Below are 27,866 nucleotides of genomic sequence, written 5' to 3' on the forward strand. Positions count from 1 at the left end.
TAATCACACTGGGGTTGGCAAATGCAGCCTTTTTATTTGTTGTGTTAAAAAAAGCCGATGGAACAATCTTATTTCATCAGCTTTCTTCTGTGATCTTATTCTTTGTGGTCTCCACTGAATCACAAGGGTCCCTGATAAGGTGAGTTTTGCTCAGATTAAAGAGGGATTTGACTGCAAGCTTGCTTTATGATAATTAAAGGAAAAACAAGTTGGACAGGACACTGAAGAGAAAATTGAGGCCTGGTAGTACATGCAAACAGGGAGAAGCTGGTGTGTTCATCTTCTTAGTGCTTTGTTTTCCAGCAGCAGAAGCTGTTGTGTTTCGTCTCCTTCAGACAGGAACTACTAATGATGTACCAGATGGACTAATAAGAAGAATGTCTTGCTTTTTGTTGAAGTAGTGTTTTCTTTCTTTCTTAGAAAGGAAGATCTTTTTGGAAACATTTGGCATTTTGTTTCCCCCTTTCCTCTCAGATACATGAAGCATCCTGTGTGGAATGCTGCTTGGTGTCCAGGGTGCTCAGTTGCTCCATCTGTTTTGAAGACAGGTAGAATAGCATGCTCAAAAGGTAAAAATGGCTAGTCTCAGGAAAGCAGAAGTGAAAAAACGACACTGATGTGCAAGCAAGCGACACTAACCTTTAAACTAAGGCTGGGCTGCTTTTCCCTCCAGTCCCCTCTATGCTGAGGGGAAGCACTACAACAACGTATCAAGGCAATCTCTATTCATATTTGCGCTGCTAGACCACCACAAAGCACCTGAAACAGAGTGGCAAATTCAGCCTTTGAAGGGTATTGCCCACTTGGCTGCACAGGGCTCTCCAATGCCATACTTGAAAAAGCAAACAAAGTTCAAAGATGGAGTTCAAGCGAGCTGGTCTCTTCTCAGTATTTTTGTGCAAACTGTTTATTGCCGTGCCACATCTACGGAGCTATTTTTCATAATAAACCTCTGAAAATCTAATCCAACTCCCCTACCGTACAAGGATTAGACATGGTAATACCGCCTTTCACCCACTTCTGAGGATCAGCTTCAAAAACCAAATTAAAATGAAGCAAACCCAAACAGACTGGGCAGTTCCACAAGTTACAACGCCCATATTCAGTAACCATCATCTGTGCCTCTTGTCGCTACAGGAGGCATCTGTGCAAGCAGCATTATAGTACACCTGCTGCGTATGGTAAAGGTGAGAAACTGTTTGTATGGCACATCAATATATTAAGGTTACGTGGCCTTACCTGCCCGAGTATTCCTACTGAAGTAAAAAAACCCATTTATTTCCAGATGCTGAGGGGAAAATAAATTGTGAGCTAAAATCGTGTGAGGAAAAAAAGATGACGGTGAGAAGTGTAACGCTCTCCAAGCAGGACTGTGTGCTGTGACTTGCAGAAATGGCCACAGGACTGTGAGCACGCATCTTGGTTTTCATTCCTACACAAGTCATTATTTTTTATTCTTTTTCCCAAGTGTATTTAAATTGATGTATTTGTTTAAAAAAAGATGACCCGTGAGTGTAATAAAGCATTTATCTAAACAGGTATACTAAAACAAAATACGCAAACCTGTTCCTGAGTAATGGCTGCAAACAAGAACTATCCAATACATTTTGAATTCTATTTGGGGTCAAATGCTGATAGAGTTATTGATTTTAACATGGAACTGTTGAAAGGCAGGCAAACAAAACTTGAATTTACCAGATTAACAATTCCAGTTGTCTTAAATTAGCAGGGAAAATTATGAAAATACGCACTGTCAGCAGTACGTTTGTGCCGTTCTTCATTCCTTTCGTTATACAACAAAATGTGAATCGCAAGCCAGATCAAAACTCTTAATATAAGGTGATACTAGAGATCATTAATCTCAAATAATAATTAAAAATGTAGAACTAGAATACTGTTAAGTACCTAAATCTCCCGAGATGACAAACAGTAACGGAAAAGTTCAGGAGGTCTGTAAGCAGTTTACAAGGCAGAGGAAGATGTCTGTGATGGACAGACAGACAGACACGCTGGTGATTTGGAGCAGCTGAACAGCACCCGTAATCCAAAGCAGGCAAGGAACAGCAGCAAGGTGGTTTTCAGCAACATCCTTGATGAAGATGGTAAGAACATTAATGAAACAGTTTGGGACTACACTTCCTGAACATGCTGTTGAGTACAATTAAAATAATAAACAGAAAATGAAGACCATGCAAGGAAGCTGCTGGGAATGGTTTAGGCGATCGCTGAAAGGTAACTGGACTTTCCAAGGCATTCTTTTTTCTCTAGCCCGTACATGACACGAATGCTAAAAAACTACGGCAGTCCTACTACAGTACCATTTTTAAAATAAAAAAAGAGCATTGCTCCCTTCATTCACCGCTGGCTGTTCTCAAGCTTCAAACTGAAAACTCCGTTACACCATCAGGTTTTCGAATATGCCGCCTTCTCCAGAGAAGTAATTATGAGCATATTAGATAGCAAGAAAACCGGCAGCAGTGCGGTAACGGCACCATCACGAAGGCCAGCAATGGGTTTAGCTAATCGGGTACCCGCGCTCCCCGGGCAGCGAACGCCGTGTCCGCTGGCGGGACGCAGGCCCTCGTACCCCGGGCAGCCTGCCCGCCCGGCCCCGCTGCTCCTTCCCGGCGGCAGGGCTCGCGTGTCACCGCGGCCAAACGGAGCCCAGCCCGGAGCCGCCGGCCGACCGGCGCGGCGCAGGAGGAGCAGCTCCCCCGGAGCTGGAAGCGTCGCGGAACCGACCGCCGCCAGTTACGACGCCATCCGATGGCCCCGGCCCGGCCGCCCGCCACGCAGCCACAGGGCACCCGGCCGGACGAGGGAACGGCGGCCGAGCATGGGGGCGGGCGATGCCGGTCCGCCGGTGACAAGACAGCTGGGAGGGTCGGTGAACGCGCGGAGGGATACCGCGCCGCCGCGTCAGCGCACAGATGTAGACCCGGCCACCGCCGCCATTTCGCGGGAGGGCGGCGGCCGGGCGGGGGTTTGTCGTCAGCGGTGCGCGCCGCCGCGGGCCTGCGCCCGCCGCGCCACTGCCGGGCAGCGCTGCTCGGGCGGGGCCGGCGGGAAGCGGTGCGGCGGCACCGCGGGGCGCTGCCCTGCCCTGCCCTGGCCTGGTCTGGTCTGGCCTGGCCAGTGAGCCCGCGGGCAGCTCCAGCACCTCCCTCCCCGCGAGCCGGCGCGGCCGCTCGCGAGATCGTCCCCCGGCTTCAGCGGGGCGGGGCCACAGCACGCACGCGCAGCGCCTGAGCCCCGCGGCCCTTGTCCCGCCCCTTTTCCTCATCGCCCTCGGGGCGGGGCGCTGGCGCCGGCCGTGTCTCTCGCCCCGCCCCTCCCCGCCTCGCCCTCCCGCCGCATCTGGGCCCGGCCAGCGGCGGTGCGGGGCTGTCTCGGCCTTTCTCTCGGGCGGGCCGCGCCTCTCGGCTTCCCCCCGCCCCTACCCCACACACTCTTCCTCCGTCCGGCGGTGACGGGAGGCGGCGAAGCGGCGCGGCGCGGCGGGCGGAGCGCTCCCCCGGCAGCCTCCCCGGCGCACGGCCCCGCTGCCCGCAGGCAGGCAGGGCTCTGGGCGGCCGCCGCGCTCCGGTCGGGCGCCCCCCCCGGCTGTTTCCGGAGGAAGAAGCGCAGCTGCCCCCTCCCCCCTCTCCGCCTTCCTCCCCCTCCTCCTCCTCGCTTGCTCCCTCCCTCCCGGCCCCCCCTCGGTGCGAGCGGAGCGCGGAGTCACCGCGGCGCGCAGACGGGCCCGGCGGCGGCGGCACTCGCACACAATGGCGCTGAAACGCATCAACAAGGTGAGCGCCGCGGCTCCTCCTCCGCCCGCCCCCCCGCCCGTCCCCGCTCCGGTCGTTTTTTATTTTTATGCTTTCCTTCCCCCCTCGCCCCCGCCCCGGGCGGAGAGGGCCGCGCCGGCCGGGCTCGGCGGGGAGGAGGGAGGCCGGCGGAGCGAGGCCGGGCGGCGGCCGGCTCCTTCCGGCGAGGCCGCGGCCCGGCCGGGGCGGTGAGGCGGCTCTTCCCGGACCTAGGCCCGGGGCCTCGGAGGTCGGCCGGGGCTCCGGGGCGGGGGGCTCGGTTGGGGCCGGGGCGCGGGCGGCGCCGCTCTGACGGGCGGGGAGCGGCAGCTCCCGGGGACGCTCGAATGTCAGCGCCAGCCGGAGCCGCCCCGGCGCGGCCGTCGTGTCGCCGCCGCTGCCCCTCCGCCGCCGGCCGGCCCGGATGGCGCCGGTGTGTGTGTGCCGGGGGGGAGCTTTCGGTGCGATCGCCGCCCTCCCCGGGGCGGGCAGCCGGCCTCCCGGGCCGGCCTCTCCCCTCTGGCGTGCAACTTCTTTCCCGCATTGTAAGATGGCGGCGGGTTCGCCTAGTTCGGGCTCTTTCCGGGATCCCTCGCTTTCTGCAATAACATGACACACGCACACACGCACGTCCGCGCTGCCGCCGGCTCCGGAGCAGCTGCCGCGGTGCCGTCCTCCCCCCCCACCCCCCTCGGGGGGCCGGCTGGGCCCTCCCGCCGTCCGGGGACCGCCGGGCGGGAGCGCGCACCGCGCCGCCGCCGCCCCCCCGTTGCACAATCGGAGCCGGGTGGAGTAACTTCGCGGCTAACTCGGAAAAAATGCCGAGGTGATGAAAGGCGGGGGGTGAGGGTGTTCGTTTATTTTCCCTTTTTTTTTTCCCCTCTCTTTCTTTCTTTCTTTATTTTTCCCTTCTTTCTAAGCTCTCCCGGGTGAGGAGGCCGGGGCAGCTGTGGGGCGTGGGGGCGGGTGGGACGGGGTCGGGAGCGCCGTGGCGGTACCGGGAAGTCGCTGTCGATCCCTGCGCTCCTACGCGGGCGACGTGGAGCGTTTACGTATCGAGAGCGGAGAGGAGTTTCTTGGTCATCTCGTAGCCTGCCAAGATGGCAGAAAGTCAGCACGTCCTGGGATCGGCGGACTGAGCTTCGGCACACAAAACCCCTTTCATAGACGGCGTGTGAAGTTTGCCACCTATTAGCCTGGCTGTAATTTCACGTCTCTTTGGCAGTGCTTGTGGGCAAATTTTAATCAAAATGAGGTTGTGTATGGTTTTTTACTGGTAGTTCTGTTGTCCCTGAAAATTTGAAATCTGTTCCGGATTAGTGCTGGTGAAATTAATTGTCTTCAAATTGCAGCTACGCTCTCACAAGAGTTTTAAAACAGTTCTTTTTGAATTGCCATCACAACTTGTTTTCCTGTGTTTGTGGATGGTATCACTTGAGTTGAAACACAGCTAGGATAGTCCTGGTGTGCTTTGTCATCAACTCATGCTTATGAAACACGTTCAGGCACTGCAGGTAAGAATTTATTGTCAAATATAAACCGAGGCGAACCCCCACTTACATAGTAACCTAGTGTTCAGAAGCTGAAAATGATTCGGCGTGACTGTGGAGTCAACAAGTCACCTCTCTGACTTCAAGGTTTTGGCCTGTTGTATGCAGTCTCTTGCCCTGTATTGGTCCTTACGATCCATGGCACTGTGTAGTAGCAAGCTTCTTCCTTTGCCCAGTGCTGGAGTTTAGGATTGGTGAGATGGTTGGGTTAGGGTTCTTTTGTTTTTTGTTTCTTTGTTGTTTGGTTTTTTTTGAGGTTCTGTCTTTAATCAATTTAGTCACACCGTGCTACAAGGTACACTTCCAAATTCACTTAGGGTTTACAGTTTTGATTTTGTATTTGCCAACCTGGAAAGCGATGTTTCGCTACACTGAAACTGTTGCTTGCAAGTTGCTTTTTTTCCCAAGCATGGTTTCCAGTACGAATGTTTACTGGGATTGAGGCTGAAATCCAAAAATAGCAGGGCCAATTTTGTAGTAAGGTGGTTGTGAATTTAGATTTTCATCTGGCCTACTGGTAAAGCCAGAGAATGGCACTGTCACTGGTGGGCTGGAATCCCCTGTCTTCCAGTCGTAAGGTCGTAGATCAGACCTTGAAACTCTCTGCTTCCTTGTAGTATGTTGTTGGCACTAGATCAGAACAGGCTAAAGAGAGACCAGGACCTCAGAACATTGTAATCACGTATAGCTGATTTAGTCTGACTTGTGATATTACCTGTCAGGGCTGGAATTCATTGTCTCCCGCAGCGGATGACATCCCAGATGCACCAGCAAAGGTATTTTCAGTCTGTTTGGCTGACTCTCTCTTTGTGGACTTGGACGTATCCAGCAAAATAAAATACTTTATTATAGGGGTGAGATCAGACTTTCAGACTGTGTTAGTGTGTGTAAATTTAATCCGAAGTGTGTTACACCTTCAGAATACAAAAACCCCTACTGAAAACGTAGCTGGCAAGTTCTGTTTTGGACTTGGAAATGAAAACACATGAGTATTCATGTGTTATGTGTTGGGTTCTCTACTTCTGGAACACCCTTTATAAAGTGCTTTCCAAACTGAGGTAGTTGCCAGGTACATAGCCAGTCCCAGAAAGATTGTGTTGTGCTGGAACTCATCATCGCATCTGCGCCATCTGCCCTGAGGGTAGACTGCATTCGATTGGCAAAACTGTTTTTATTGATACGGCTTGCTTTGCACAAGAGTCGCAGTTGTTTTACTGTAACAAGCACGTGCTTTTGCCGTGGAGTAATGTGAACCTACATCTTAATTTTAACTACTCCTTTCCTGAGGATGACGTTTTTCCTGAATTCCCTCTCCCCCCTCCAGTTTTCGACAAGTTCATGTTGATTTATGAGCTTGTATCTAAATGCTTGATACGTGCTTGTGGCATGTTGTCTTGGTCTGAAGTGTTAAGTGGTACCTGTTTAACGAACATCCTGTAATTGCTGCAGCATGTTGGCGCTTCCGGTGCAAATGGTGATGACCTGGTAGTAGGGAAACATTTATGTAGGAGTAGGGAAGTGGGAATGTGTAAAATTGAGAAAACTTGGGAATGTTACATCATTGATATATATCCATTTTATCACTGCTATACACATCCATTGAAGCGAGGTAGTATGGAAGGCCGAAGTAGTGATCTTGGTAGGCTAAAAATAGAATTAATACAGGAGATGTATGCATGAAATGTCTTGTCTGTGAAATTCTTAAGAAAACTTGTGCCTGCTGTGTCTTATGTCCGTTTGGTAAAGCATAGCACAAGCCAGCATCGTTACGTTGGAGTATTTTATTAGAAAATTGTAAGTGGAGTTGGCATCCTGGAAGCTGAAAGCTGAGGGTGGCAAAACCGTTTGTTGCTACTTAAGTACAGATAGAAGGCTTCCATTGCCAGTGGTGGAGTCTAAATGACTATTTTCCTCAAGGCTATAGCCTCCAGCACTATTCCTAGATGTATAATTAATTGCAACTTTAACCCCACTCCTCCAAATGTTCACAATAAGAAATGCTGCTAACCCTGGAGATACCTGTAATATTTTTCAGAGATTGAATGTAATATGCAGCAATGAAGCCAGCATGGAGATCTGCATAAGTTTAACCAAAGTTGTAGGTTTTGTAGGGGTGATTCAGTTAGTGTTACAAAGCCTGCTTATTACTTTTGTTTTAAACTGCTACTCTCTTCTTTTGAACTTAGTATGAGATTTTTAAAAATTGGCTTGACTAGGAGAAGCTGTTTGGAATCAAGTTTTCTTCTCTGGATGAAATTTACAATATTTTTGCTGGCAGTCTTGGATTTAGTTTGCTGGCTTACTCAAAATAGTTGAATAACTTGAAGTTACATGATTGATCTTACGCTTTGAAATAAGTCTGGATTTGTCTGTCCAGGGGCTCTGAAAGTTAAGATTAATTAGATAATGAAATGTAGTTGATACAAGCTTACTTAAAATGCTCTAAACCTTTGTGAATGCTCTCTATGTATTAAATTGCCTTTTTTTACTTTAGTTAATTCACTTCAACTATTTTGAGTATCCAGGGATAGACTTCAGTCCTGCCTTGAGTAGGTAACACAGTAGAACTGTGGCACTCGGTGGTTAGAAGGGTCATGTTGAGTCAGAAGGCAGTGGTTGATTTTAAATCGTGAGGTTTTGGTAATGGAGTTTGGGAAGCATTGGTATCAAAGAACTTCGGTGTTTTTTAAAAGTAGGAATAAAATTATTCAGCGTCAGTTGAAAGCTGTCATCCCTTACATTCTGTTTAAGATTTAGCTTATATGAATAGTCAGAAATGACATTTATACTGTGAAAGGAATATCATTAAAATGGAAATAATGCTTCTTAATTGGGTAGGTTTGATACGTGTATTCAAGTCCAGCATTTACTATTAAGGTCTTGGACATGTTTTAAGAACTGGTCATTTTTTATGAGAGGGAAGTTGATACTTCCTTTGCTAGAAAGCTTGGACTGCAGTAACTTAAAAGATTTCTCCTGTTAATTGGGCACTGTGCTTGTGAAACAAGTTCCCAGTTAGCATAGATCTTTGAATGTGTGTGTTGGAATGGGGGGAGAAGGGGATCGTAATTTCACTTAGGTAATGTGCAGAGCTGCAGGGATCAATATTCCATTAGATAGGTACTTCTTGCATACCTTAAAGACAGAGTTCTCCAGTATGTTAAGGGTTTGGGTGGGATAATGTACAGAGCAAAAAGGTTGTCCAGCCAACATTTTCTTTACGATCATTCCAGCTTCTAAAGATCAGCTTTTGAAAGTAAGCCAGTGCTTTTGCTATTATTCCCTGTGTGAGTTTCTTCTACAGAAGAGCTGATGTAGAACTCCACAGAATGAGCTCCCTTCAACTGCCTCCCCAGTCTGTAACCAGCTCCAAAGCACTCGTGCCTGTCTTTGCGCTCACACATTCATGGGTGAAGGAGGGGGGGAAGGATGTAAACAGCTGTAAGTAGCAGCTGTTGAATACAGAGCAGTAAACTGCCTCTTGCCAAAGGCATCTCTGTTCCTCGTGGAGGCCACCTCTAGCCTGGCATTATCCCCTACCCGCGGATGTTTTTTGATGCACCCCCTGGGTTGAATTGTTGAAGGAGAGAGAGGATGGAGGTTCTTAACCTTGTCTTGAGACATCAAGTGACAGCTGGTAAGGAGGAGTGGAAAAGGGTAGAGCTTTTGTGTAGTTCAGATTAGGGCATTGGTGTGTGATCTCCAATAAATCTTTCTGTTGCAGGTATTAAGGTTTTGCCACTTTAACTGTCTGCCCTCTGTTCTTGTATGGGTTCCTGCTCTGTGCATCAGAGCTGGCAGATGGGAACGTGTGGTTTGCACTTCAGCATTAGGTCTGATATCTCAATGTAAGCTGACTTTTGTTGATAGTTTAAGTTAGGCTTAGTTAGGCTAAGATGCTGTAGCTTACGTTGAAAAGACTGAGTTACAGGCATGCATTTTCCCCTGTGACTGATGTGATGTAGTAACCTGCCAGTATGCAGTTGCTTTTGTTGGCTTTATCAGAAGGGTCTTAAAATTGTGTAGAGTTGCACATGCTGGACAGTTCTGTAAACTTCTTGAATCTAAATTTAATACCTCAAATTCTAAAATGGGAAGTACTGCAGCTTTTTTTAAAAAGAAAAATGTTCTGTTCAGGGGGCTTTTTCTGTGGTACTTACCTGATATGTTAAATGCGGTAGGTTGTGTTGGGGAAGCCTTGCAAAAAAAAAACACCACCAAACCAGTTAAAGTTACATTCATCCGTTTAAATTGGCGTTTATGCCTTTGGCAGCTCTTCATAAAACACTTGGATGTAGGCAAGGTTTAATACTGAAAAATGAGCCAAATAGAGCATTGCAGGATTCAGGACTGAAAGCGAAATAGATAGAGGGAATTTTTTTGTGTATGTTATTTAAACATTGTCCAGAGCCTTCTTAGCAACAGTAAACTTCAGTATTAAAATTTTGTGTAAAGGAAGCCTTTGTTCTGAACCTCGTCCCTTTGAGATGTGTGATGTGCTAGACATCATCAAGATCTCCTGCAGTTTTTTCCAGTGTAATTGTGATGGTCTTTTATTCTGGTTTTAAGAAGGCGAGATGGGAGGATTGCTGAATGCTTTGCAAATGTTAGGGCCCAGTAAAAAAAAGGAGGAGACAAATGTTTAATCCTTTCCACAGGCATCTGGACACCAGAGTTGCAAGCTGAACTGAGTGCAGATGCTGAAGTGCTTGAGGTCTTCCTGATGGAGGGCAGGAGGATTGTGTTGACTTTATAGAGAGCTTCCTCTGTAACCTGGAGTTAGGTTGGCCAGGTGCTCATCAATTCTGTGAACTCTTCCAAGAGCTCTTTTAGGTATCTAGTAAATGTGAATGTCCTGCTCCAAGGCAGTATTTCCCAACCTTTGCTGGCCTGTTTCAGTAATAATGCCAGATAATTCTCTACATCAGATAACTGAAAACTTTTGTTTTTCCTTTTAGCCTTAGTTTTAATTTCTTCTTGCCTTAAATAATGTAGGAGAATCTCCTGAATGATGATTTACCAGATGAGCAATGGCCCTCTTCCATTCCCCGAATTCAGGTTGCAGTCTGTTCATAAATGTGCTTTTAAACAGTTTTCCCTTCATCCCCCCCCCCCCCCGCTCCCCCCTTTTTTTTGAGCTTTTTAAAGACCCTTGTAGACATCAGTGTTTTCTAGATAGCTGAGGTGGAATTCAACTGTAAGAGCAGCTGCGCTCCAGAAACAGGTTTTGATTTTCTTTTTTTTTAATGCTCTGTTGACTCAGTGTGAGCTGATTCCATGTGTAACTTTACCTAGTCCTATAGACCGGCCCTTAGCTTTACATCTCTACCATTAGCTGTTCAAAACACAGAACCATTATGAAGGGTAGTTACACGCAGTAGCATAATATGATAGGGTGATGGTACAGCCATACATGAGTTAGTGTAATCATCCCCACATAGCTGTGTTCATAGAATATACCCCTATATTGCAATAGCTTTTTCTTTGGATTTGTACAAAACATGGACTGGTAAAAGTCAAGACAGCTTTTTGAAAGGAGAGCTGATTTTCAGAGTTCATTAGGTTAATTAAATTTTAGAATAATATATCGGACTACGTCTAAACAATGAATTCACCACACTGATTACAGATGTGGTGTTACTTGTTAGAATATTAGTTGGATAACTTTCTGTTACACAATCCACCTTTCCATGGATTTCCTTGAGAATGTGGAGGATTCTTGTACCTTTATTCACAAAGTGTAGACTTCCCTAGGTGAAGTACCCAGTTAAGGCTGCTTGTGATTTCTACAAAACCTTGTCCTGTAGACTACCAGTCCCCAAAGTTGTTGTCTGCGTAGGCTTGGCAGACTCTAGGAGCCATCTGTGGCATCGAGTCCAGGGCAGTGCACGTGCAGATGCTGCTTCTGGTTGATGTGTGGAGCGCTGGTGGCTGAGGCTGTGCCGCATGTTACTGCGTCCTCGACAAGCTGCAGTGCCCCGTGTTGGAAGGCCCTCCCGTAACGCTGCCAAACCCCAGCATCTAAGGAGAGGGTTAAGCTAACGTTTGTGTGAAATTGTCTACCACAGTGCCAAAATCCCATTCCTGAGTGGTACCATCAGGCCAGAGTGCCTTACTTTGAATACAAACTTTTTTCCAAGTGCTTCGCTTCGCATTTGTCTATATTGAATTTAATCTGTCCCTTTGTCTCCTGGTCGTTCTGTTTAATGTAGCTAGGTGAATCTTGCTGCTTCTTTTGTGGCCCGTTTACACTACTTGCCACCTTCTTTGAGGTCTGCATTGTAGTCTGGCGTTACAGAACCAAAGATCAGCATGGTTCCTGCAGGAAAAACCTCCCAAGTGAAAAGTATGCGAAGTTTCAGGGTCTGGTGTTCAAAAGCTTGGATATGCCAGAATTAAAATACCCGGTTATCAGTGAATGGATAGGTGATTAACCAGTGCTTCACTTCACACTTTTCCCTTCAACGTACTGCAGTCAACGTACGCAGCCCTGATCCTACACTGAGCATGTGCTTTAATAGCTCTCTTATTTTCAGGGAATGAATTGTTGTAATACCTCAGAATTGACGTGTGTGAAGCAGTCAGATTTTCTTCACCGTAAGACAGCTGCGGTGGGTTTTGGTTAGGTCAGGGGAAACAAGCCATACCTTTGAGTTCTAAGCACAACTTACAGGTGTGTAGTTGCCACCTTTTTTCTAAGTTTGTTCTGAATGCCTTTAGTGAGTGACCAGAGAAGCAAAGCTGGTAACTGAGCTCCTTTTCCAGTCAGATCTGTCCAGCTAAAGGTCAGCTCTGCAAAAGGTTGGAGTACAATGGAGAGCCAGTTCGGCTGCGGTAGCTCTGAGTTGTGCTGAAAACCATTACCTGCGTTGTACACCTTCCAAATTTCAGAACAGATGAGAAGAACTGTAGACAATAGTCTCATTCACAAAGGGCTGGTCTACTGAGAAAGGTAGGTTCTTTGAAAAGATAGCGTGTAGTCATCCGAGTAGTTTGTATCGCAGTCCAAGCACACAAAGTGACTTAATTACAGTTGCACAGCAGTTTGGCGTTTGGTTCCTTGAGTGTGAGGCTTAAAACATGAGTATTTCTATCTTTTACTATACCATTACGATATTGTTGCTGGACATTGTAAAAACAATATACAGTGTGTAGTCTGAGAAATATAGTGCTGTAGGCTTGAGAAAGGAGAACCGTGAAAAATAGAACAAGCAGAATAGTCAAGATAGGGGCAATCACAACTTACGTTCCTGGTAAGGTTTTGGGTTTCTTACAAACTGTGCTCTTTGGCCCTCACTGTTTTCTGTGGCTGTTCTTCTTGTGCTTTCTTTGCATATGTGCTCTGATGTCTTTTCTTTAACAAGAGGAACCTACATCTTTCTGTATTATGCACTGTCATTATACATTGGGTTTTTTCCATTTATTAAGTGTTAGCCAAAAGGCCGGCTTGTTTGAAACTGATAATTTTCTGCTGGTTACACTTGTCTTGTGATGTGTATTGTGCCATTGCTTGCTTATTCAGCTTCGAAGTCCATGTTCAGTGTTCTTCCAAACTGTTATTTTCTGCTTCCAGGGGTAATTAATTTTCATGCTGAAACGAATGTTGCAAATGCAGGTGTGTGGGATGAGGCAGTAGTTCTTTGCTGGTTGACACTTCTTAATCTTCAAACAGGCTTAAATGTTCTTCCCCTCCCTTTATAGCTGCTTCCAATCCTTCCTGCTTTTTTAAAGCTGTTTTCAGCTGTGAGTGACTGAGTAAGACTAATGCAGTGATGAATTTTTGGATGCTTAAGAGTGAAATATCCTGTTTGACACAGACAACGTTACACAAGCACTCAAATTAATAAATGTTGATTTTTTTTTTTTTGTTTGGCTTAAGTGTTCTTTTTCTTTTTTTTTTTTTTTTTTATTTGAACTTCTGGTATAACTGCGTATCACCTTTCATGCCCGCCAACGTAGAACAAGTTATTCTCTGGGAACTTAAAGCAAATTGACCCCACTTTTTCTATTATGCTTTCTTGACTACAAACCAGAAAGCGTCAACATATTATTTTAACAAATAATTGTGTTACAAATCAATATTAAATCTTAACTGTGAGTTTATGCCTGTGAAGGAAAATGGGTGATCTTCTGTCACACTGGTGGGAGTGGTCTTCTGCCACTCTGTATTTAAGTCAGCTGCTTCTATCATTAAAAATAAGCTCTGGCTATTTCCAGCTTAAACTAGAAAAATGTAGCAGTTGTGCCACAGGGAGTATGAATTCTGACAAAGGGGAAGAAAAGGAGCCGCTGCTGATGCTGCTCTACTTGGTACCTTGCAAGAAGGTAGCTTGGTAGGTGTCAGACTGACATTTCTTTCTGAATATGCCAAGACCTGAAATTCTGTGAGGAAAGCAACTATTTCCCTGAAGTGTTTTCTTCACTGTCTTGCTTACCTGTATTTGGATGAGGTATTCTTTGTCACTCTTTAAATTTTCTTCATCCTTTAAATGACTTCCATGATCTTTTAAATAGCTGGTAAAGAAGAGTTGTTTGAGGGTTTTTTAGCAGCTTTTCTGTCAAAAAAATAAGGACACTTTTGTGGTTTATAGTAGGATCGTAGTCCTGGATTAACTCATATGTCAATGTTTTGGGTCGTCGCTTGAAGCATAAGCCGTATTTTCTATGTTAGTTTAGATTATATTTGTGCAAAACAAGCAGATTAGTTAGCTTTTATAAGCATTTTTTTCTTGAAAATAGTAGCTTACTTTTTGGTTAGCTGCTTGATGAATTTATAGAGAAAGGGCAGAGAGAGAATATTGAGAATGGGGCCTATAAAACTGCATCTTGCTACAGACTTAATGTGAAACTGGCAGAAGGCAGTGGTGCTGCATTTGTGTTAAAGCAGGTGGGTCTGTTGCAGGGATGGGTACTGTTGCTGTGTTTCCAGTTATCTCTCAGTTTTTCAAAACTGTTGCAAAATTGTAGATGTATTGCTTCTCGTATAGGCTACATTGCGTTGTCCTCCAACAGTAGCACTGGCTCTTGCTCCTTAAACAGTGTTTAAATCTGTAAAATGCTAAGTGACTAATCATCCCTGTGGAGAGGTAGGAACTGTCACAACTTTATATTTGGAAACTGGGACACAGAAATGGTGATACGCTGGAGCTACACCGGAAACCTCTGGCAGTGCCAGAAGCTACTAGTCATGGTTGTAATTCAAGACTAATCCTTTCCGATAGGCATGTCACACATCACTCTGGACCAAATTTGACTTATTGTTTTAATGTAAAGTATATGGAATTTGCTTATTGGGAAACTTTTTTTTTTTCCCTTAAGCTGCCTGTAAAGTGAAAAACTATAGCAGCTGAGTCCAGGAAAATGTGGGTTCTCCTTTGGGGATTTTTAAGAAAGATTGCGGTGTAGCTTGGTGCTCTCCTCTTGACCAAGGAGAGCACTACTGAAACAATGTAAACAAAAAGAAGCAAAGTCGAAGGTAGTAAGTCCTGCAGCAGAAGGAATGTTAGAAGCGTGAAGCCCTTATACGTAGACATTTTACAGAGCAATGCTTGGGAACATTTTTTTAGTTCTAAAATACTAGTTAAACTCTGCTTTGTAACATGAAACTTAATGTGTTCTTTACCTTCTTGGTGGGAAATGGGGCAAAGCAGGGGAACAATTATGAGCTGATTTAAAAAAAAATAATTAAATTGGATTGGCTCATGGATTGGCTTACTTATGCTGTCAGAAATATTTTTCAGATTAAATATTTTTTGCTGTTATAGAATAATTGATTGCTAAGCTGAGAAGGAAGGTCACTTTGTGTTTCTGCTGCTGAGTGGGAAGCTTTTAAAAAAAAAAAAAAGCTCCTCCCTTTCCTTGAATGAAATGCTTCAGCTGTGCTCCAAATGTCACAGCCCATGTGCCCCCGCTTGTTCAGTTTCCAGTTATTCCAGTTTGCCTGTTGGATTCGGCAGAGTTGTAGCTTTCAGCAGGAGGCACTTTTTAGAGAACTTTCTGCTCCCTTGTTGCCAGAAGCCTCCCTCGTTCCGGGTAGGTGTGCAGGGCTGCACTCTGGACAGGGAGGCAAGGTCGGCCCGGCGGGACTCTGAGCAGGCAAAGCTTGTCAGTGCGTCGGGTTCGCCCCAGCTCTTCCACAACGCTTCACGCTCTGCTGAAGCAAACAGCTTTACTACAAACTTTACTCTTCTGACCATAGTACCCAGGAGAAGCAAATACAAGAATGTGTGCTACCTCAGCTTTTTTTTCTTCCCCTCTGAATTTGGTGGGTGAATTACCTGCTCTGTGGTTGAAATGCTAAGTGATGTAGCATGTGTTCCTAACCTGATCTGTATTTTGAACTGCTTTGTTTACTCGAATTCCTGTGTTATGGTTTTGGTTGGTTTTTTTGGTTTTGGTTGTTTTTTTTTTTTTTTTTTTAACTGAAGTGTTTTGGGCTAGAGAAAACTTTGGTCCTTTAGCTTATGAAAATCACTGCTTGTTTGTGCTCTAGAACAGTTGAAGTGGTTAAAAGGGGTAACTCTGTATGGACTTGTATTTTGAAACGACTGGAGACTGCAGTATTAAAGCTCATGTGTTTCAGCGTGTAAATTACGCTTAGTATTACTGAAGGGGGTTTTTGCGCAAATTTTCCACCAGGACTTATTACATTTAGTACTTGTCTTACATTTGCAATCCTACTTGTATGTGCTTTCCCTAGTTGAATTATTGATATACTCTATTTTTTCTGCTGTGTTAAAATACCTTATTTTTATCCTGAGTACTGATTTCTTGTTTCTCTGAGAGTAGCAGTACCATTTGAAGAGCTCTCGTCTTATGCACGTACCTCTGACAGTCCACTTTATGCTGATCTTTCTTGTCCTTGCTACTCATTTTTATAATTTTCATAAACTGCATGAAGAGCCTTTTCATAGTTATTAGTCCCTGTGATAGTTTTTAAAAAGCCTTCTCTCTGAAGGTTCTTCTACACTTCTTGTTTGCCTTTACATGGATAATATAAATCTAACTGCAATTTTTTCTGGAGGGTACTGAAAAACATATGAACCTAATAAGTGCTATTTCAGGGCAGAAATAAGTCTGTCACAGGGACCCCCAGTGAAAACTGGGGAGTGTAGAGAAGTGCACTGTAAATGGGTTTATTGTGATGATCTGGAAAGAGCTGTTGTCCACCCTTCTAAATAACAGCAGCAGTGAAATGATCTGCAATATTAACTTCATTGTGCCATTGCTTATCAAAACTGATACAATTCTGTTTCACAGAACAGCGTGATTCCAGTGCAAAACTGAAATCTGGTTAATTGGAAAATTCATCAAAATTAGCACATGTAGGAAGGGGAGATGTGGGACTAAGTTTTCTTGGGTTTGTGGGAGGGAGTTTTTTTGGTGTGGGCTTTGTTTTGGGGTTTTTTTAATGTATGGACTTCTACTTGGTGAAGTAGTGTTAGTCTTTCTGTGTGTGCAGGAGCTATGCTCTTACCAAAGAATAAGGTGTTCAGCTTCTTTTTTTCCTAATTTTGTGTTGGCTTACACTTACTAAAGGTTTAGCAGGTGCAGAATTTGTGAAACTTACAAGGGATATACATCAGGACTTTCCCTGATGTATACAAAACAGTTAGCTGTCCGGTCCAAATATGTGTGTGTTTCTGGCATAATAGGTATGCCTGGATTTCTTAATGTCTGACAAAGTAATGGCAAGTTCTTGTTTTAATGGCTTGTATAGACTTGTAGCAAAATAACTTGTGTGTGAGTGTTAATAGATGGGAGAGGGACTGAAGGTTTCCTGTTTCTCATGATGTTCAGATGCCTTGAAAAGTGCAGGTTTATAGAAGCTCCCGAAGCTGTTTTTAGATTCAAAAGAGAGCAGGGAAGAGGGAAAGTATCTGTTACATACTTCAGCTGAGAGTATAAAAGACACTGTCCAAACAAGTAACTTGTGGAGCATTTAAACAAATTAATGCTGAGCTTCTTTGATTAATCGCAGCGTTCTTGATATTACACAAGGAATCCTCCATCTGAAGTTACTGTTTTCATGGGGAAGGGAGGGAAATGTTTGTCCAGCTCAGTTATTCAGAATTTTAAAGGCATAATTGTCTTAAATGTGAAGATGAACATAAAAAATACAGATATTTTGCCTGTTTCCGAAGCTTGTCAGCCTCTTTAATTTTAATGTCTACTTTAAACTATGCAAGATATATATCTGCTGCAGGTAGTGGGCAAAATGAAACTGAGTTTCTGTGTTGGGTTATTTTTTCTTTCTGTTCTGAGTTTTAATATCAGATGTTACATACATAGTGCTTTCTGTTTCTTGGGAGACTCACCAGCAGCTTTCTCTCTTCCCACTTCAGGCTTCTCTAGCTAAGACTGAATCCTTGACAGTCCTGATCAGAACGTGGTTAGACTTTTGCCCACTTTAGGTTCTGTGTCCTGCTCACCTTTCTCTCCCTGCTTCAGCCCGGAGTGTCTTTACAGTAGTGATATTTACTTGAAAAAGCATGGTCATTGCAGCTGTTTACCTTCGTAGCCGGTGTTAGTGGTCATTGTCTTTTATGAAGACGTTTTTGGTGTTGAACTATTGGTTCTACTGGTGGTTACCGCACATTCTTTTGTGCTTTTATATGGAAAAACTGTGAACGGTTTTTGCTGGAAATGAAGTGAAAATGATAGAGTTCGTTAGTGTTCCTTCTCTGAACAGGTTTTGTTTTGTTTTTTTTTTTTTTTTGTTCTTTTTTTTTCCTAAAGGAACTTAGTGACTTAGCCCGTGATCCTCCAGCACAGTGTTCAGCAGGTCCCGTTGGAGATGACAGTAAGTAATCTTATGTTTTATATTTTGCTCTGCTAACTCAAAGCATATCATGCATAGATAATAATGCGGAGTTTTTCTTTTGTAGTGTTTCATTGGCAAGCCACAATTATGGGACCTGTAAGTATTCTAATTCTTGTGATGTAATATTAAACTAGTAGTTCTTACTCAGGAGGAAACTGTGGGGTTTTTTGTTTTAACTCCCCTTATCAGGCTTTAGTTCTAGAAGTAGTAGCCCTCACAGTAACAAAATGAAGGAGGGGGGAAAAAAAAAGTCTGATGATGATTATTTTATTGCTGGAATCTGGTATGAGGACAGGTATTTCAGCTGAAAGGATCCCTAGAGCAATGTTACGCATTGTCAATTAATATGTAGAAACTTTGTATGCATTTAATGTTTTCTAAACCTTGAATCTGGCAAGAACTTTCTACTAGGAGCTGGTCCCAGTGTCAGGAGTTAGTTGGGATGCTTTTGTGTGGATCTTGGAACAGAAGAGGGAATCTTTATTTGGTCTAGTGTCCTGTACTGAGATGTTTAATTCTTTTAGGAATAGAAGGGAAAAAGTCACTGACATGTGAGGTTCCAGTTACGACTGGAGGAAAAAAGTCTATGCTAGATATTCCATAAGCATCTGAAACCTGAGTGTGACTTTTGCCTTGTTAGAGAAGGCAAATGTTTGTCTTTACTGAAAACATAACCTGCAAATACTTGACATCTGGAGTTCTCAGGGCTGGTTATGTATATTTAGAAAACAAAACCTTCTGTAACTTCAGACAGATATTGGATGCCAATAGACCTGCAGCCACAACATGATGCTTCTGGTGAGGCTACAGAGTAGGAACTGAATATCGGTGATGCTGAATTACGCTGACTTTATGTATAGCTACAAGTGTGGTTTGAGGAGATCGCTACGGAAAATGTGCTTATTAGAGGTTCACCTGACTGGAAAAGTGGCTCTCTATTCCAAAGCCCTGGTCGTCATTGATTGTAACTAGGTGCCTCAAAAAAGATAAAGTTGTTTAATAGCTGTATTTGTTCTTAAATGGCAAAGAATGTTCTGCACTACACTGAGTAAGATTTTATGTGGCTGGTGTCTGCATGGTCATAAGGTATTAAGTATCAGTTGAATGTAGATCGGGATTGTGATGTTTATCTTCCTCTTCTGATGTAATAATGTACAGCTCCTTTTTCCCCGAATGGTTTTTGTAGTGTCAGAAGGTCTGCATTCCTGTTTCCAGATTGGGCAGTATCCTGACGGAAGTGTGGTGTTAGTAGTTCTAGTGATACTGTGGTGTTGCTTAGTGCCTTTAATAGCAGATGAGGATTGTAGAACCAATCATCTGGCCTTCCACCTCTGCAACAGGATATTATACAGGCTGTGATTTTCTTAGATAGATGTTAAGAGAGTTTGCATTGGTTTAACACATTCTAAGAGGGGTTTCTGTAATTGCTAAAATACATTTCCAGAATATACGCGGTAACAGGGTTGCTTTCTGGCTCCTCGAGGCCTCACGTAGTATCTGTTGACAAGAGGTGGCAGCTTGATTGCTAGGTGTTCAGCAAAGGTTGGGTTAGAGTATAACCTGCATGTTTTCAGGTTTGAGTACCTTGTCTTGTGTTGCAGAATCTAATTTTCTGGTATTGAACTAAGTGAGATGTAGTTATTTCTTTATATTGGTGAAATGTTCTTGCAATTAATATGAAAATTTAATTGACAAATAATTGAGAAGTGTACTCTGTCTCAAGTTCATTTTCGCTAGCCCTGATTAATTAGGTAAGGTTAAACAATGAAATTGTTAGCTCTTCAGAAACTTAGTTGTAGTTTCAAGTAAAAACTTCCTTGATCTTTCTCCTGGTAACTAGTAACTTACGCAAGCCCTATTTAGTCACTCCATTTATTCTCTCCTTACTGTCAGCTTTTTTACTTCCACGTTGCTTTACTACTGGTAGTTAACGCCTGAATGAATTACACCCATAATTGTTGCCTTGGAGCAGGGAAGTGTAAAATACTCTTCCATACTAGATTACAGTGAATTTCTAATACAGAAAGGGAGGAAGAATTCATTTTAATCTTGATGGATTTTATTTTTGTTTGTTTGGTGGTGCTGGCAGGGGGTTTTGGTTTTGTTTGGGTTTTTTTTTGCAAGGAACAAGGAGTCAGCTGTGTATTCATAGGCTTTCTGCAGGGCTCAGCAATGCCTAAGCCAAGGGCAGAACTTAGGAGGGAATGGGAGGCCCTTAGAGCTGTCCACGGCCGCCTGTAAACTTGGGTGGTTGTAACAAATGAGCTCCCAACACAGAACTTGAGGATTTTGAACCTGACGGGACCCCAGCTCTGTTAACATTACTTCTTGGAGCTGTCTCAGAGGCATTTGGATACTTCAGTCAAGTTTTCCTGAGTGGGTTGCCAGAGAAGCTGTTTTCTATGAAGCGTTAGCTCAGAGAGGTCCATACAGAAAGTGACCTGTATCTGTTCTGTATTGCTTACCGTAGGAAGTAGTTACTGAATTCTGACTGCATCTCTGTTGTATTGGTGGATTAAAGAGTTCAGTTGTTTAAACAAATTTCCTCTCCATTTGTTTATTTATAAACAACACCTTCAGTGACATTTAGTCCTAAAGATCATAATGGGAGAATTATTTGTTTGCCTTGACAGAATGACAGTCCATATCAGGGTGGTGTATTCTTCTTGACAATTCACTTTCCTACAGACTACCCTTTCAAACCACCTAAGGTAAGTAGTGCTTTCTCGTTTGTGAAATTAGTGCTCTTCAAAGAAACTAGTACAGGACAGAAATTGTCAACACCTGTGTTGTAATACTGTGAAGTTCTCACTTATTTTCATGCATTCTCACAGTATATTAGATGGCTAGGTCCCTCTGACTACCACAAGAATGGGTGTGCTAGCATATATTTTAGGAGCGAATTTGTATATGTGAATTCTGATTGTGTTGGAATGATGTTTGGTTTTACTTCTGTTTTGCTTAATTGATAGGAAAACTCATTAGCTTTAGCATTCTTGCTGAGGGGACTGTTAGGTATTACAGTGTAGCTGTTTGGGTTGGTCTACAGGAATGTGACACAATGGATAGGGATCAACTTGCTGAGTGCCTAAAATGGTGAAGGTGGTATCTGTTAGAATTTGGCAGTAATTTTGAAATATGCTTTTTTGGTAGCTTTCTCAGCTGCTAGCGTTTTCTTCCAATTGTCAGTCAATAGGCAAGTGCAGACTTGGAGTGACCACAATGTTTGAAGTTCTTTAGCTCTGTAATAACAGTGTTACCGTGGTTCAGCCACTTCTGTTCAGTGTCTTCGTGATGCAGGCACCTGTGGTTAAAACACAGCCTCATACTTGCCCTCTCTGAAACAGAGTGCCTGGTAACTGGAAGCTGAGAGGTTGCAGCTTGGGTGCATTTCCATGAATTTGATGCAGTTTAACTGCTTAATCCTTTTCTTTTGGAGTAAATTGCGTTGACTAATAGCTTGACTGAGAAGAAAGGCTGACGTCATTGCCGTCATAGACCAAAACACACTCTGCATATTTTTTTTCTGTTGCAGGTTGCATTTACAACAAGAATCTATCATCCAAATATTAACAGTAATGGCAGCATTTGTCTTGATATTCTAAGATCACAGTGGTCTCCTGCTTTAACTATTTCTAAAGGTAACTTTCGTGAAGGAGAAACGTTTCCATCTTGTGTTGAATATAGTGCTTCTAGCGTTGATTGTCTTGAGTTCTTACTGTCTCTTGATTTCCCTTACTCATTCTAGGCTGTGTTTTGCTAATTTGATAATGTTATCTTCCTGCATTTTTAGTGGATATTTGTTTTTTCTAACACCTTCTGGTACATGGCTGTTTAAAGCCTTGCCTGGCCACTTACTTGCTTCAGTATTCTTAGCAGAGCTTACTAGCTTGGTCCCAGAGAAATCTGCCAGCGTTCAGACTGGAACAGGCCTCTGGCAGGGTGTTTGAGCTAAGGGTGAGAAACGGCTTGTTTGCAGCTGTGCATGTAGATACACACTTGCATTAATTTAAAGTCAGTTTTTAATAATGAAATCTGCATATTTTTTTGACTGAGTCTGTCTAGAAATGCATGCAGAGTTTTACTGGCATATCTGCGTGGTAGATGGATAAAAGAAAACCGTTACTGATACATGTTGCTTTCTGCCACTGCGCACTGGCATTGTATTACATTACTTCATGAACTAAACTTACTGATTCTATTTCAGGATAAATTGATGTTGTGCTGCAAGAGAAGCTTTGTGATTTTCCTCATTTTACTATAGTAAATAACAGCTAATTTTCAAATATTTTAGCAATGATTAAATTTTGTTTTGTGTCAAAGCCACTGGTGAATGTAGCTTCAAAAGATCCATCAGAGTGCTCCTTTGTCTATAGAACTTGTAATTCCTGTCTGTCCGAGGAGTTTGATTCAAATGTGGATTCCCTATGTTTTAATGCTGTCACTATTATTTTTCTTTCAAAGCTGTTGTGAGAGTAGAGGATGAAGTCCTCATAGCTGCCTACCACAGTGTTACTCCTTTATTTTAGAACATATGCGTAGTTCTATCAGTGCAGACCAGGTTATTGCTACCTTACATACAACAGAGAAAGAATTTGGTGTGATTTTTTTTTTTTTTTTAACGATTTGAAGAAGTTCTAGTTTGAGTGATTAAAACCATGGAATGTGCTGGTCATCTGAATACATAATAATGCGCTTTTGTTGGCTGCTACATTGTGTCATAGTGCGGGGGGACAACACTGCTGTTCTAGTGTATGCTTGCTGGCAGCTGTAAGTATTGGGAAATAGGCAACACATAGTTGTTACAAACTTTGAAGTCATTCTGGGCTTTTTATTTAGAGTGGGTTACAAATTTATTTTATGCATACAGCAGGAAAAGGCTTTTTAGGTTCTCTCCTGTGCCGGCATTGTACTAATGCAAAGATCTGTGTTCCGTTGTTTCTGATACAGTTGCTCCTGTTTTGCTATTGAGACTTTGTTTTTTGCAGTTCTCTTATCCATTTGTTCACTGTTATGTGATCCAAATCCAGATGACCCACTAGTGCCAGAGATTGCACGTATCTATAAAACAGACAGAGACAAGTAAGTACAGTTGCGTAACACTAATATTTTAACAAACTTTGTGAAGAGTGCTTTGTCAGACAGCAGTTGTGTTGAGTGAGTCAAAGAAGCACCTATTCTTGGTAGTGCATAATGTAAAAACAAAGGGCTTAGTATCTTTAAAGTTGTGGGTGAAGCAGACTCTCTTCTTCTCACATGGGTGGCAGTGCTTTAAAGTATGTATTGCCCAGTTTTTTCTTTCCTTGCATAAATAGAATATAGTTAGATCTTCATATTGAGGAAAAGATAGCTTTGTTATTTTGGTGGTTTCTTTTGGTAGCAGCTTGGCCTTTAATTTTGGTGCTTCCCTTGACAAAAGGAGTCATAACTCTTTTCCTGTCCATGTTCAAACAATTTTTTGTGTGTGTTAACATTTTGCACAGATAGAATTATATGAAGTAGACTTTGGTTTATATATATATTAATGCTGAATATACTTGTCCAATTAGGTACAATAGGTTAGCAAGAGAGTGGACAGAGAAATACGCTATGCTGTAGGGTAAGAATATCTGCACATTATGGTGCATTTAACAACATAGAAACTTGTCAGCACTTGGGTGCTGCATGCTCTAAGGCACTGGATTAACTAACAGATAATGGATGCGCCAGTTACTGAACCTGGATATTTAACAGCTTGATCTGTGGTTAGTGTGAAATGTATTGGCTAGTCACTATTTCTCACAGATACCGCTCTTGCATGGCCAAAAAAAAAAGATAGTATGAAATAATTATTGAGTTTTGAGCCAGCTTGTCAGCTTGTTCTGGTAAGTATTTACCCAGATTTAGTCAGAATTTTGTTGAAAGTGATGCCCTGTAGTGAGACCTCATGCATAGACGTGAGTGAATTTAGATGATCTGTTATTCAGCAATGTCTGTCTTCTACATATGAACTAGGAAAATGTATGGGGATTGTGTTCTGCTTGTATAGTTGAAAATTAACTTCTTACTGACAAGCATGGCGTTAAGTAAAACTAATTGTCAGCTCAATTACTGTGGAAGTAGTGTACTTAAGTATTCTTTTAATGTCCTTTTTAAAAATTGTTTGAGCAGTATATTCATGTGGAAAGAAAAGACTAAGTGTGCAGAAATTCTTACTGTTGTTTTACTCTAAAGTGGAAAATTTGACACTCCGGATCCAATGATATTATTAACCAAGTACTCTTTACTTATGGCATGTTATACTCTGTAATCTTTGCCTAAGGACAATATTTAAACAGAATGCTCCCCTGCTTCTCCCAAACCCAGGTGGTCCCTATTCCTTTCCCTTCAGTAGTTCTTCACAACAGACTTTTAGCAAATCTGCTTGTCTTGAAGTGCTTCATAGAAATTAGAGAATATCTTAGTTAGCCGAGGGAGAGATTTGCTCAGTTTTTTCAGTTCAAGTGTATCTTAGCATAGAAAGAGACTTCTCTTAGTGTGAGAATAGGGAGATGGGGATAAAGTGATACTTAATCGTTGCCTGTTTAGGAAATTGTCATTTTCATGCTGACACCAATTCAATTCCTGTTTTTGTTTGCAGGTACAACAGAATATCTCGGGAATGGACTCAGAAGTATGCCATGTGATGCTACCTTAAAGTCAGAATAACCTGCATTATAGCTGGAATAAACTTTAAATTACTGTTCCTTTTTTGATTTTCTTATCCGGCTGCTCCCCTATCAGACCTCATCTTTTTTATTTTTTTTTGTTTACCTCCTTCCATTCATGCACATGCTCATCTGAGAAGACTTTAGTTCTTCCAGCTTTGGACAATAACTGCTTTTAGAATCTGTAAAGTAGTTACACAAGAACAATTGCCCAAGATTCAGAATTTTTTTTAATGGAGCATGTGTATTATGTGGCCAATGTCTTCATTCTAACTTGGTTATGAGATTAAAAACAAACATTCCTCACTGCTCTAACAGATACTGAAGATATCACCTGAAGGGGGGAGGGGAGATGGATGTTCAGTTTTCTGCCATCAAAGAAGTAACATTGCTGTAGCAACATCCATCTTGTTCCAAACCTTCCAGTGTTAGAGAACTGAGGTTTTATTATATGCTTTTGCTCATAACTGATGTGTCTGGAGAATTGGTACTGAATCTATAGCATCAGCAGAACAGAAAATGTGATGTATCTTATGCATGTCAATAAAGGAATGACCAGTTCTTGTTTTACAGAGAATGGAAATTGGAAGTCAAACATCCCTTGTATTCCAAAATAGGGTCTAAGAACATTTTTGTAATTCATTTAAATTTTGTTAGGAGGCTTGGAGCTATTAGTTAATCTGTCTTCCAAAACACTGTTTAATATAGCACTGAATAAATGATGCAAGTTGTCAATGGATGAGTGATCAACTAATAGCTCTACTAGTAATTGATTTATTTTCTTCAATAAAGTTGCATAAACCAATGAGTTAGCTGCCTGGATTAATCAATATGGGAAACAAAATCTTTTGTAAAAGCAAAGCTGGTTTTTGTATATACTGTTGGGATTTGCCTCATTGTTTAACATCAAATAATGATGTAAAGTTCTATAGAGTGAATCTTTTGCAATTTTCAGTTATAATGCTCAGTCTGTTGCAGGTTGACACATTGTTCGGCCTGATGTATGCAGAATTAATAAGCTAACAGAGTAGTGTAGCCTTAGCGGTGTGCTACACGTGGTGCTGGGAGCCCAGCGTTCAAGGATGGACTTGGGACCCAGCAGACCTGAAGTGGTGTATTGCGGAGATAACTTCCTGATGCACCTGCGTTTGCTGGCTGAGAACCTTTTTCTTCACCTTGTACGCTTGACAGCTGAAAGATCTTAATGTGGGAGTAATGATGAGGCAAAAAAATATAAAATAAAGTACTGTTTTGATGTGGGAATTGTCATGAGGCTGTGTTGAAGTGACTTTATGTGGGATGTTCGTTACCATTGAAAAGGACTTGTTCAGCCATGCTGCCATTTACATTGATGACTATTTTAATGCAACAGACACTTTCCTCATGTCAGGTGACTAAACGTGAATAAAGACTCATTGCTATTGGATTTTTGTTCTACAAGAAACATTGTCTTGTGCCATTAGTTTCTTTGCAGCAACAAGGGCATTATTAAACATCCAGCTCTCCTCCTTCCTGCCCTCTTCCTTCATATTTTTCCTTGTTTGATTTTTTTGGTCTCCATTCTTAACATCCATAGCTTCATTTTCTCTAGTCTTGTACTATCCCTTTATTGTGCATCTGTGACTTCGCACTGGCACCACTTTTGCACTGCTTATAGTTATGTACATTCTGATTCCTTGTCCGCACATGGATGTGGAAAGCTAGATGTAAAATAAATGTTAAACCTTAATTTTTATAAAAATTTGAATATGTAGTTTGGACATGGTTTGTTCTGGTTCTAAACTATGAGAGTGAACTTACTTTAAAGTCTAGCTGGCTTGAAATGTAAAAACCTGGGCTCTCTTTAACAGCGCATGCCTCGCTGAAATGACGTTCTGAAATTTGTTGGTGAAGCTGCAGTTCATGCAGTATTTCTGCTTTGCTAACCAAAGATTTTTGCTTACACCATTTTGACAGAAAGTTGGATATACTTAAAATACAGCTGCCAGTAGCATTACAACTGAGGTAAAAGTTTATATTGATAATCTTACAAATGTGTATTCTCACGTTTTTGGTAATTGTGTTAATTTGATGCTCTGTTACTTGGTCTTGGGAGTCATAGCCACTGAAATTAGTTATGTGATCAAGGAGAAAGATGTTTAGTGAGATGTAAGGCACTAGGCTTTGTAAAACTCAAGGGGATGTGGATGAGGCCAGGTCAGGGAAGAAGAGGAGAGTAAAAAAAACTACATGGAAAATGGAAATGTTGTGGGACCCCTGTATTTCTTTTGTACATCAGTAATGGTCCTTCTGTGATAATTTTCTGTAATTAGAAAGTCTATTTTTATGAAAGAATGATGAGTGAATTGTAGCTGTTACATATGCGTGCCAGAGCTCATGCCGAGACTGATCTTTGTGAAGTGGGGAATGGCAGGTGTCTTCTCCTTGAAGCAGCCTCAGTAGTGTCTCGCGCGGGCTTCCTGCAGCAGTGACATTTGGGCTTGCTGTTCAAGCAGGGGATGATGGGAGGAGCTGGTTAACATGGACTAAGAAGGAGACTATGGAAGATGCAAGAACTTTTACCAAAACAAGAAGCCTAATTAGTGATTACCTTAGTGAGTAATCTGCCTACCAAACCCACAGATAGTCTAAAAAGTATACAGTAGACGTTGATTATGAAACACATGGAAGGGAAAAAAGACTTTCAATTTGAACTTCGTGTGAAAAATGAAGACTTTGGAAAACACTGAAATGAGTCGTCCTGTCCAGCTCTGCTAAAAGACTTACTTCAGGCTGGTAAATGCAAGAATAGCTTTAGAACACAGGGGCCAACTCCATCCTAAAAGTCTTGGATTGAACAAAATATTTTTTTTTTTTTCCAGTGGCTTTTATTTGAGAGTATTTATCAAGAACAAAGTGTCAAGCTAAGGCACTTTAACAAACATGTAACAAGGAAAGAAACTTACACATCAGTGCTGTTTCTGGAGTATTTTTTTAAAGTTTTCTCACTGTGTTTAAACAGGGTTTGAATTTGACAACA

At 42.6% G+C, this 27,866-nt stretch overlaps 1 protein-coding gene and 1 long non-coding RNA gene across 3 annotated transcripts; one reads left to right on the forward strand and one right to left on the reverse strand.

Moving 5' to 3' along the window:
- Window positions 1-14: 14 nt before the first annotated feature.
- LOC142361438 (uncharacterized) lies at window positions 15-3,561 on the reverse strand. The gene is made up of 4 exons (XR_012764046.1): window positions 3,441-3,561; window positions 1,906-2,089; window positions 640-759; window positions 15-533 (listed from the first exon to the last, which is right to left on the reverse strand). It is a non-coding gene; the product is annotated as an uncharacterized LOC142361438 (long non-coding RNA).
- Window positions 3,494-26,273, forward strand: UBE2D3 (ubiquitin conjugating enzyme E2 D3). Of its 2 annotated transcripts, XM_075421439.1 has the most exons (8): window positions 3,494-3,791; window positions 18,077-18,140; window positions 18,226-18,257; window positions 20,795-20,872; window positions 21,697-21,802; window positions 23,150-23,243; window positions 23,711-23,760; window positions 24,781-26,273. In XM_075421439.1, the coding sequence occupies exons 1-7, from the start codon at window positions 3,768-3,770 to the stop codon at window positions 23,757-23,759; spliced, it is 447 nt and encodes a 148-aa protein (XP_075277554.1). In that variant the 5' UTR covers window positions 3,494-3,767; the 3' UTR covers window position 23,760; window positions 24,781-26,273. The 2 variants fall into 2 exon arrangements, with proteins under 2 accessions (XP_075277554.1, XP_075277555.1); XM_075421440.1 differs by lacking the exon at window positions 23,711-23,760.
- The last annotated feature ends 1,593 nt before the right edge of the window (window positions 26,274-27,866 follow it).

The sequence above is a fragment of the Opisthocomus hoazin genome, chromosome 5 (genome assembly GCF_030867145.1).
Source record: "Opisthocomus hoazin isolate bOpiHoa1 chromosome 5, bOpiHoa1.hap1, whole genome shotgun sequence".
Classification (NCBI taxonomy): Eukaryota; Metazoa; Chordata; class Aves; order Opisthocomiformes; family Opisthocomidae; genus Opisthocomus; species Opisthocomus hoazin.